At 35.1% G+C, this 11,643-nt stretch overlaps 1 protein-coding gene across 1 annotated transcript; it reads left to right on the top strand.

The window, feature by feature from the left end:
* The first annotated feature begins 10,521 nt into the window (after nucleotides 1–10,521).
* On the top strand, nucleotides 10,522–11,088 carry LOC109123885 (uncharacterized mitochondrial protein AtMg00810-like). The gene has a single exon (XM_059742721.1). The coding sequence runs from the start codon at nucleotides 10,522–10,524 to the stop codon at nucleotides 11,086–11,088; it is 567 nt and encodes a 188-aa protein (XP_059598704.1).
* The last annotated feature ends 555 nt before the right edge of the window (nucleotides 11,089–11,643 follow it).

Raw genomic sequence — 11,643 nt, 5'->3', positions numbered from 1 at the left:
AAGGCAAAATTTACCATGTTTAATGGCTACAACACTTCACATTTGGAGTACGAGTGCCCTTGGGAGAGGATCTACACTAAAAGTGCATCAAGTATAGGTATAATTCACTTTCTATTATAAGATTCATGATTTTCTCCTTCTTTGTATGGATTCACTTGAAATCTCTCTTAAATTTGATATGAATGATGCTTTATGTACATGGAATGCTTGTTGTAGGAGTAGGATTCAATATGGTTCAATTAGATTATGTATGTGTGGATTTTTGACTAGATCTAAAGATGAATTAGATCTTAAAGTTTAGAGAATCTAAATTTTGAAAAATAAAATTGTATTTATTTTGTTGAGGATCCTAGTTAAAGTGTTGATTCAATTTTAATGCAAAAATATGTCTAGATATCTATTTCTATTTATTTTTTTTACTTTGTGTTTTTTTTTATCACATTTTCTATCTTATGGTTATCTATTCATCATTTTTAAATACCTTAATTGAGTTTTAGTTTTAATATCATCATATTTAGCATTAGATTTGTAGAAATTTCATTTAAAATTTTGACAATAGGTAATTCAATCTTTATGGGGGACCTAACACTTGTACTAGGTTTGTTAGTCCCTTTTTTTTTGTTTGGAAAGCTATAGATTTTGACCAACTAATGATTGACCATGATTAGAATGTAATTGATTGTAGATTTGTCAATTAAAGATCTAATGATTTGTATGTAATTTAAATGGTTTATTGAAGCTAAAAGGATAGTTTCTTAAGACAAATGCATACAAATTACCTTCTTTAACCTATATTTTTGGATTTGATATTGGAAATTAGTTAGTATATGTGTAAAAATAAGATATTTTCAAGTCTTGACATCAATCTAAAGTAAGCAATCAAGATAGATTAAAGATCAGTGAGCAGTTGGTGATGAAACAATTAATTTTGATACCTCATTCAATACAACAAAGAGGAATTGATACCTGACGATAAAACATTACCAGTATTGGAATGCCTTTTGATAAAGTAATGGTGTATCGAATCAATGAAGATTAATGACAATTCAATATACTTGTGGGATATCAAATTTCCATTTTGATATTGGTTGTTGATTTCAACAAAAAGGCAAAGCTATTATGATCAGGGGAACAACAATTGTTATATCAAATCTTATCTCAATACTTGGAAATGTGAAAAATATGGTATTGAGCGATATTAAACGTTACTGAATTTTATTTCAATCAGTCTTATCTTAATGGAAGTTTTCGTACATAAATTTGACATGCAAATGCAATTCGAGAAATGAAGATATACCAATTTGTGTATCATGACTTATTGAACTATATCAATAGGATTGAGTCAACACCGAGAGTTGAAATAAAGATGAAAGTGCCTTATCATTTTGGTATCGAATTTTCTAATTGTGGCATTGAAATGTTACGAGTGTTGTAATAACTATATTAGAACTATTGTTTTTAGTTACGTAGATTCTCCTATGATTAGTTTAGATGACATGACAAGTTATTATTGGGTGAAAATGAGATGTCTTCATGTATAAATATCTTGTTAGTTTAGTTTTGGAGATTATTAAGAAGTAGATCATATATAGACTCGTTAGGCTTCAAGAGTAGTTTTGTAATTTTCTCTCTAAAGATATTTTCTATGAAATTTATTTCTTTCCAGACATGGTTTTCACCTCTAAAGATCATGGAATAGAAGACAAAACTTTAGTCAATATATGGAGAATCGACCTTTTGCGGTTAAGGATGAAGAACGAGTACATTTGTCTATAATGATTTCAACTTTATCTTTTTAGATATGAGATTTATCATTTTTTTATAGTATTTTTCTGATGTTTACTGTAGAATTCACATATATGATGCTTGGTGAATACATTTGATGATCTTGTTAAAATTGCTCTGGTGTTTTTTAGTAAATCATGTATGTCTAATTCTAAGAGTGAACTAGGAATGAACCAATGCTTAATGGAATAGAAGTTAGACCTCTAAGAAGAGATCTAAAGCATATAGACAAGAAATCATATTCTAATTTATCAAAATTTGTGCATAGAAAGATTTTTTCAATTATTGGTCTTTATCTTTTTGGAAAAAAAAATCATTGATTATTCAATTGTTGAATTGATCTTTTTAGTTTTTATCTAAGTTCAAATTTTCAATTTTACAAAGAATAGTTCTAATCTAAGATCTAACTGATTAATGAAGGAATATAGATATATGTTAGGAATTTTAGGCTAATCCAACCTATGGTAATCACCTTAGAGGGGGGGTGAATAGGGTGATGGTCTCTTTTCGCAAATATAAACTATGTGAATGAAGAGACAATTATATGCAAGTATATAATAAGTAATATAAAGACAATTGCATATAAATTAAAGAGTAGGGAAGAGAGAAAGCAAACACAAGAGTTTATAGTGGTTCAGCACAACCCGACCTACATCTACTCTCCTCTAGCTTTAATCCCGAGCTTGAAGTTCCACTAATCCAAGGCTTCCAAACCAAGCCTTCAAGCAATACAATTGGATTATGGTTCCAATTCACCCTCTTGGACTTTTAGCTCCAAGCACCCTTTACACTTCTCAAGAGATATCCCTCTCTTGAACAACCCCTCAAGTGATATCCCACACTTGAGAAACTTCCTTTCAAAGGTTTACAAATATAATGATCTCTCAAAAATCCTAGCACAAGAACTTTAAGCTCAAATGATACAAGAAAAGCTAGGATTGAATGGTGCTCTAAAGATATGCAAGTTTTGAAATAATTGTGCACTAAAAAATACTCTTCCAAGGCTCAAATATAATCAAGAAATATTTGGAAAGGTTAAGCTCTTAAAACAATGAAGATTGAAGCATTTTTATAGAAGAAAAAAGTCAAACTAGCCATTGGGGGTTCGACCGGTCGAGCTAGGGGTTGATCGGTTGACTAGCCGTTAGCATTAAATGCTTTACAGGTAACCGTTGGGCCTCAACCAGACCTCGACCGGACCTCAACCAGTTGAGGCTCAACCTTGACCGGGAAGAGAAGGCCACTGGGAGAGAGAGAAACTTTTTGGCCTCCTTCAACCGGTCCTCGACCGGATGAGCACAACCGGTCGACCGATTGAACCGGTTGAGCCATTTTTTTGGCTCACAACCCAACTTTTTTCAACTTAAAACCTTTTAACACAAGTTTGAAAATCATTTAACACAAAATTTTAGTTAAAAACATGAAATCATCCAATTCTTAAGATATTTAAAGCAATATTACTCTTGGATGATTTTGGTGCATAAATAAAGAATGAAATGCATGAAAGTCCTAGTGCACCAACAACCTTACAAAGAGATCTTATGAAGCTTTGGTCTTGAAAAACTCTTCTCTTTGAGGTGGTCTTCTTCTTCATGATTTGTCATTGACTTGATTTGTCTTTGTGATTGCCACTTTGGAAATCGTCTTGTCTAATCACACTTGAAATATGATCATTAGTTTTAAACCTTGTTTTGTTATCATCAAAATCAAGATTAACCAAACTTTGGTTTCACAATATACATAGTAGACCTTGTGAAGATGACGTAGTTGTTATGCTAGTTTTTTTTTATTCTTTTTAATTTAATTAAGAATCATTTTTGGTTTAGGCAAAAAACGGTATCAAGGATGAATTTAGTTTAATAGGTCTTCAAAACAGATCTATTGCTACATTTTTACAATCAAAATAATTGAATCGAAAAATCAACATCATTGCCCAAGACTACTAATCTGATTCCTTGATTTGTTAATTTCATTTCGGACAAGATCATCTTCTTTGTGCGTGTGTGCGTGTGTGTATGTGTAATTGAAAATTGAAAAATAGAAAGAAAAAATTCTTGTATCCAAAAAATACTTTGTTTTAGATTGATATTGTGTGTTGTGAAGTTTTATGAAAAAGTGATACAATGTATGAGAAGGAAGTGGAAGAGAAATAAGAAAGGTTAAAAACAATGGTAAACAAAGTTGATATTCTAATCATAGAGTGCTTCAATGGACTAAATGATCAAAACAACTAGAACCTACCAACTAGAGATTAGAGGTTCCCATTTGAGCTCATATTCTTTGTTGGCAAGTTTTTTGAGAATTAATCATCTATGTTCATAAAGGCGTTTTGGTGAAAGTACATGATGACATAAGATTTTATGATTAACTTTTTTTTTTTTTTTTGCTTTTTTGGATTGGGCTAATTAGTTTATTGGAGCCTAATAAGCTAATTAATTAATTAGGATCCAATGGGCTAAATTAAGTGACATAAGCTCAAGATAAACTCAAGTCATTTAAGCTCATAAGGATTTCTATATAAATTCCCTTAGGGGTTTAGGGTTAGACAAAAGAAATTTCAAATTTTTATCTTCTAAAGAGAGCCTTCATTTTTTTTTTTTTTTTTGCTTAAGAAAGTTATGTAGCCACCCTACAAAAGTGCCAAGGCCCAAAGAGTGAGTTATTGGATGGAAGATTATCATGAGCATCTTCATCATTTGTATTTTGATTTAAATCAAAGGTAAGTTTTTTTAGCCTTAGATCTATAATTAGTAATATTCATATCGCTTCTATCATGTAGATCTAGTTTTTCTAGGTTGTTAGATAACATGTGTTAGGATTGAGCCTTTAAAAGCAAGACATGATGTAACAAGGTTAAGCTTCGTTGTCCTCTTATTGTCCCTTTTATACATTGAAATTGATTTAAGTATTCAATCCATATTTCTTACATTGTACATGACTTATGTGCATTAAGAGTTGCATAAAAGATATAAGTCATGAGTTCCTTGTAAGTACATAAGTTGTCCATAATTAATTTATGAATTTAGGCAATCTAGTAGAGATTGTAGTGCACTACCTCATAATTGAAGATATGACTCATTTTTACTTTTGAGACGAGTTCTCCATGGTGAGTGCACTAGTGTATATAATGCATACTAGACATGACCTATGGTGAATTATGACATAATGCTATCAATTGTCATAATTCATCAAGCTACTATATTGCATAGATTCTCAGCCTTGAGATGATATTGAGTCTATGCTAAAATCAATAAGAGATTTTGATTTGTGGGTGAGACCCTAAAGTGGTCATATATCCTTAAGGATTGTGTCACTATTGATGAAAGTTGGTAGCAATGGGTATTCTTAATAGAGACACCATGATATCTCATGAGTTTAAGACAATGTGTTCCTTTGGGTGATCCAAAAGACATGTGATCATGAAATCTGTGGGTATAGTAATTCCATTAGTGGAATCTGACATACACTCTTTAGGGCTAGAGTATGTCAGTTGATCACATAATAAGTGGGATTTATAACTCAAGAATTGGAGTGGTAATTTTGATAGGTGATAACACCATCTTATAAGATTATGAACACCAGTTCATGGGGAGTTTACATGTAGTAAATAGTAGGTCATAGACCCGAACTTCGTCTTGTTATTATTTACATAAGGTATTATTAGAGTGTAGTTGATTCTTTGTAATAAGATGCTAAATCAACTTTAGAATTGGATTATGAGAGAGCCAATTCTCCTATAGGTCCTAATGGTCACTCTAAGCTCATATACCATGATAACATGGTTTACAAGGGATGAATTAGCTCTAGGTTCACTTTTATGCATAAGAGTGTTTTGGTAATTATGCAAGTTTGCATAAGGGATAGTGAACATGGTATCTGAATTAAGATAATTAATTAATTATATAGCCTTGTTAGGTTAATTAATCAATTAAGACCTGATTTGGGTTAGATTAAGTGATTCACATGAGCTCAAGTCACTTAAGCTTAATAGGAGAACCCTATGAATACTCCCTTAGGGGTTAAGGTTTCTAGTTATTCGTTTTCCTCTTCCCTAGAGATAAAGCCAAAACTTTCTTTCTTCCAAAGCCCACTTTTTGGAGTGCCAAGGTTGTGGTCAAAGTTATTAGACGAAAGACTTTGGGTGTGTGAGACCTTTGCAAACTGTAGACTTCTTCTTCACCTTGTGGATTTGATCTAGAAACATTCAAATCTAGGTATGAGTCTCTCAATCTCTAAATCTTTATTCTAAAATGGTTTTTGAAGCCATTAATTTTTATTGCATTAGATTTAGATAACCTTAGGAATAGATGCATGCTCCCTATGAGATCCAAGACCTAGGAACAGAGTAATCCTGAGTTCCTAATAGTATCTAACTATGATCTAAGGGTTTCTTAACACCAATAACATGATCAATCGCATGGTGTGAGTGTATAACTAGTTTGAAGCTAGTCAAAGATGGAAAACAACATTCTTGAACAAGGGAGGAAAACACAACCTGAGTTCGACCTCAAAGTAACTCATGGAAAAAACAACTCGTCATCGATGGGACTACTAACGATAAGGTACACCTCACCATTTTCAATTAAACAAAGGCCTAATGAAAGTGGGATATTGAACTCTACTCGAAATTCTTCTAGTAAGCCAGAGATCATTTTTCTTCTTTCCTTGTGATAGGAGAAGATAAGGCCTAAGAAATAGAAATATTAATTGAAGGAAAAGGTAACTCTAAATAAACACCTCTAAACACCCTTGGAAACGTATGGCAAAAAGCTATAAAGTAGCAGGAAAAGCCTATAGGCCTCATGAGCATAATAGCTATAAAAAACTCAAGTTGTTTAAGAATAGGACAAGCACTACCACTACTTGAGAGAGAAAATTCACTCACCATTTCCCAAAAAAAAAAAGAAAAAAGAAAAAAAAATGGAGAACTAAAGGAAATTTTGTGCAATTTCAATAACAATGTGTTATCATCAACCATTTGCATGATGATACTAAATTATTCCCTTTTCTATTTTTTGATTTTGCATATATTTAGGTTGTTAGTATGTTCTTTCCCAATATTACTTTACATTACATTGGGAAAGGAACCAAATATCTTGTGGTCTATCTGTCAAAGGACAGCTTTGCTGTCCACACTTCTTTCCTTATTTTAGCCCACAATTGTTTCCTTATTTCTCCATTTATTATTCTGTACAGTTAGCATACATTATTTGACAGATTATAGTTTACATGTATAGGGCTAGAATCATGCGGGAATTTATTTGCTTTTATTTGCTTTCTATGTATAGCATCCTTGTAAAATCTATATATAATATACAAAATTCAAGGCCAAGGCATTCGGTCATTCACATAATATTTTGACATGGTATCAGAGCAAGGTTGCTAATTTTTCTTCCCTCAAATTCTTTTCTGTCTTCTTGGTTTTGGAGGTGCCTCTCGTGTCTTTTGGTCAAGTCTGTGTTGATCCGTGCTGCACCCAACCACAACCATTTTTCTCGGTATTTCTATGGCTGTCGTGGGTCAGTTTTCTTCTGGGATTTTTTTTTGGTCCATCCTTTTGTATTGGGTTCTATTTATTTTCTATGGATTTCGCACCTGTGTATGTTAAGTTTACAGGCACAAATTATTCTACCTGGGCATTTCAGTTTGAACTTTTTCTCAAGGGAAAAGAGCTTTAGGATCATATTGATGACACAGATGTTGAAAAACCATCCACTTTTGACAAATCTCAGGATGTTGGGTCTTCTCCTTCATGAGTTGTGCTTGATGCACGCACCATGTCTTGGCTTTTTGGTTCAGTGGAGCCTCATATTGTCACCCACTTGCGGCCCCATCGCTCCGCTCAATCTATGTGGGCTTACTTGAAGAAAGTTTATCATCAAGATAACGATGCTCGTCGCTTTTAGTTAGAACATGCGATTACCATGTTTCAACATGGTAGTCTTTCCATCCAAGACTAGTACTCGGCATTTCTGACTCTTTGGCATGAATATGCTGATTTGGTTACAACAGATGTTCCTATTGCCGCTCTCTCAACTATTCAGACTATTCACGCGACTACCCGACATGATCAGTTTCTTATGAAACTACGTCCGGAATATGAATCTGTCCGCTCCTCTTTATTGAACAGATCTCATGTTCCCTCTCTTGATATTTGTTTTGGTGAGTTACTTTGTGAAGAGCAACACCTTATTACTCAAGCTATTCTGGAGCAATCTCATGGTAGTTCTAGGACGGCAACTGTAGCTTATGCTACCCAAGGACACGCTACCTATGCATTTTAAAAACTTGCAGTGTTTCTGCTGCAAGGAATATGGGCATATTGCTGCCACTTGTCCTAAGAAGTTTTGTTCTTATTGCAAGCAGAAGGGTCACATTATTAAAGAATGTCGTATTTGCCCTCAGAATCGTTAGGCCTAAGCATTTCAGACTTCGGTTATTGTCCCTCCTGTAGCAACTTCTGCAGCACATGACTCTCCTTCAACTACGTGTTCTGTTCCTGCACCTCCTGCACCAGATTACTGCACCCCAGAAATGGTGCAATGGATGTTAATTTCAGCATTATCAGCAATGAGGTTCCAAGGTAACAGTTCTACTAAACTCTGGTACGTGGACTCGGGGGCCTCTAATCATATGACTAATAATCCCACCGCTTTGTGTCATGTTTGGCCCTACACTGGTCAATCTTCCATTCAGACTGCCAATGACAGCTCTTTGCCCATAGTTGCTATCGACGATGCCTCTTCTAAGTTCACTGATGTGTTTCTTGCTCCTCAGCTTTCCACGAATCTTATTTTTGTTGGCCAATTAGTTGATAACAATTGTGTTGTTAATTTTTCTGGTAATGGTTGTGTTGTGTAGGACCAGGTAACGGGGGAGCCGATTGCGAAGGGACCTAAAGTGGGGCGCTTGTTTCCACTATTTTTACCTGTTCCAGATTTTTCTCCACTTTCTTCTATTAAGTCTTTTGCTTGTAATAATGTTTCAGATCTTAGTATGGTGTGGCATCGTCGTTTAGGCCATCCCAATACTCAGATCTTATCTCATGTATTGAACTCTGATTTACCTGGTAATAAGGATCGTTTTTCTTTATCTCTTGAGTGTGATTCTTGTAAACTTGGTAAAAGTAAAACTCTTATCTTCCCTTTGCATACAAGTAAAGCATCTCATTACTTTGATCTTATCCATAGTGATGTTTGGGGACCTTCCCCGGTTAGTTCACATGAGAAATTTAAATATTATGTGACTTTCATTGATGATCATAGCAGATTTACTTGAGTCTACTTTCTTCGCTCTAAATCTGAGGTCTTTTGTACTTTCACTGAATTTTTAGTGTATGTTGACAATCAATTTTCTATTAAGACATTATGCACAGATTTCGATGGTGAGTATTTGTCTACTGAGTTGCAAGCATTCTTGGTTTCTAAGGGTATTATTCATCAACGTTCATGTCCTTCTACTCCTCAACAAAATGGAGTTGTCGAACGCAAAAATCGTCATCTCCTAGATGTGGTACATACTCTCTTGTTAGAATATTCTGATTCATCCATGTTTTGGGTAGAGGCTCTGAAAACTGCTACTCACTTAATTAATCATTTACCTTCTCAAGTCTTACATATAGAGTCTCCCTATTTCCACTTATTTGCTAAATAACCTAGTTATGATCACCTTCGTATTTTTGATTGTGTATGCTTTGTTCATTTACCTCCTCATGAGCGACATAAATTATCTGATCAATTTGTTCGATGTGCTTTCTTGGGATATAATATGTGTCAAAAGAGATTTGTTTGCTATGATCCTACATTACATCGTACACGTATTTCTAGGAATATTATTTTCTTTGAAAATCAACATTTCTTTCTTTTATCATATTCTACTGTGCCGTCCTCTTCTACTGTGGTTCTTCCCTTTTTTGAGTAGCAGTTCTCAGATCTTCATCCAATCAGTTCTCGCTTTCAACCAGGTATTGTGTATACTAGACGCTCCCACTCACAGTCTCTTTCGGTGGCTCACTCGATATCTGATCCTACCACGCTCTAGATTCAGTCAGTTGTAGCACCTCCAACACTTTTAGTACGTCGCTCTCCTTGAGTGTCTGTACCTCCAAATAGGTATGGATTTCCCTCTTCCAGTTTTGACAATTCTATTTCAGCCTTTACTACTGCATTGTCCAATTTTGATATTCCTACATGCTACTCACATACTGCCAAGCATGATTGTTGGCGACAAGCTATGCAGGAAGAAATTGCCGCTCTAGAGGCCAATCACACTTGGGACATTGAGCCCTGTCCTCCCACTATTGTTTCTCTGGGTTGCAAATGGATTTACTTAGTCAAGGTTCGATCTGATGGAAGTTTAGATCGTTACAAAGCTCGACTTGTTGCACTTGGGAATAATCAAGAATATGGTGTTAATTATGAAGATACCTTTGCTCCTGAGGCTAAAATGACTACTGTTCGTACAATTCTAACTCTTGCTGCTTCCAGTGATTGGCCACTACATCAGATGGATGTAAAAAATGCTTTTTTTCATGGGGATCTTAAAGAGTGTATTTATATGAAGCCACCCCCAGGATTGTTTCCCTCTCCGACTTCACATGTGTGTAAGCTTCGTCGCTCTCTTTATAGTCTCAAATAGGCTCTGAGGGTCTGGTTTGATAAATTCCGCACCACTTTATTACAATTTTTATTCAGGCAGAGCAAGTATGACACTTCCTTGTTTCTTCGAAAATCAGACATGAGTATTGTTGTTCTTTTGGTTTATGTTGATGATATTGTGATCACTGGTTCCAATTCTGCTTTACTTGGTCAACTCAAAATTCATCTCTCCGAGTCCTTTCATATGAAAGATCTGGGGTCTCTCACATATTTTCTTGGTCTTGAGGTGCATCATAGTCCCTCTGGTATTTCCCTTAATCAACATAAGTATGTGAGTGCCTTGGTGGCTACAGCTGGTCTACAAGGGGCTACTTCTGTTGATACTCCCATGGAATTAAATGTCAAGCTTCGCAAAGAGGAGAGCGACTTACTTGCTTATCCCAGTTTATACAGGAAGTTGGTGGGTAGCCTTGTTTATCTCACCATTACTAGACCGAACATTTCTTTTGCTGTACAACAAGTCAGCCAGTTCCTTCAGACTCATCGTCATCTTCATTTGGTTGTTGTCCATAGGATCATACGCTATGTTCAAGGCACTTCTACTCGTGGCTTGTTCTTCCCTGTAGACAATTCTACTCGCCTTGCTGCTTATAGTGATGCTGATTGGGCTGGTTGTGCGGATACCCGTCGCTCCATCACTGGTTAGTGTGTGTTCTTAGGTGATGCATTGATCTCTTGGAAAAGTAAGAAGCAAGACAGAGTCTCTAAGTCATTTATGGAATCTGAGTACCAGACGATGTCTCTTTCTTGTTCTGAAATCATTTTGCTTCGAGGTTTGCTTGCGGAGTTAGATTTTTCTGAGATCGATCCTACACCTCTACATGCCGATAATACAAGTGCTATTAAGATCACGACCAATCCTATCTATCATGAGCGCACAAAACATATTGAAGTGGACTGTCACTCTATCCGTGAAGTCTTTGAAACTCATGTTATCACTCTTCCACATATTTCCACTGACTTACAAATTGTTGATCTCTTCACCAAGGCTCTCCCTCGTCATCGACATTGCTTGCTAAGTAGCAAATTGATGCTTGTTGATCAACCTGCATCAATTTGAGGGGGGCTGTCAAAGGATAGCTTTGCTGTCCACACTTTCCTTATTTTAGCCCACAATTGTTTTCTTATTTCTCCATTTATTATTCTGTACAGTTAACATACATTATTTGACAGATTATAGTTTACATGTATAAGGTTAGAA

Source organism: Vitis vinifera, chromosome 14 (genome assembly GCF_030704535.1).
Source record: "Vitis vinifera cultivar Pinot Noir 40024 chromosome 14, ASM3070453v1".
Taxonomy (NCBI): domain Eukaryota; kingdom Viridiplantae; phylum Streptophyta; class Magnoliopsida; order Vitales; family Vitaceae; genus Vitis; species Vitis vinifera.
Note: the sequence above shows the minus strand (reverse complement) of the source record. Positions and strands in the feature narration are given on the sequence as shown.

Excerpts from the sequence above, each read along its gene's own strand:
- LOC109123885 (XM_059742721.1), top strand. The coding sequence starts at position 10,522 with ATGAGTATTGTTGTTCTTTTGGTTTATGTTGATGATATTGTGATCACT.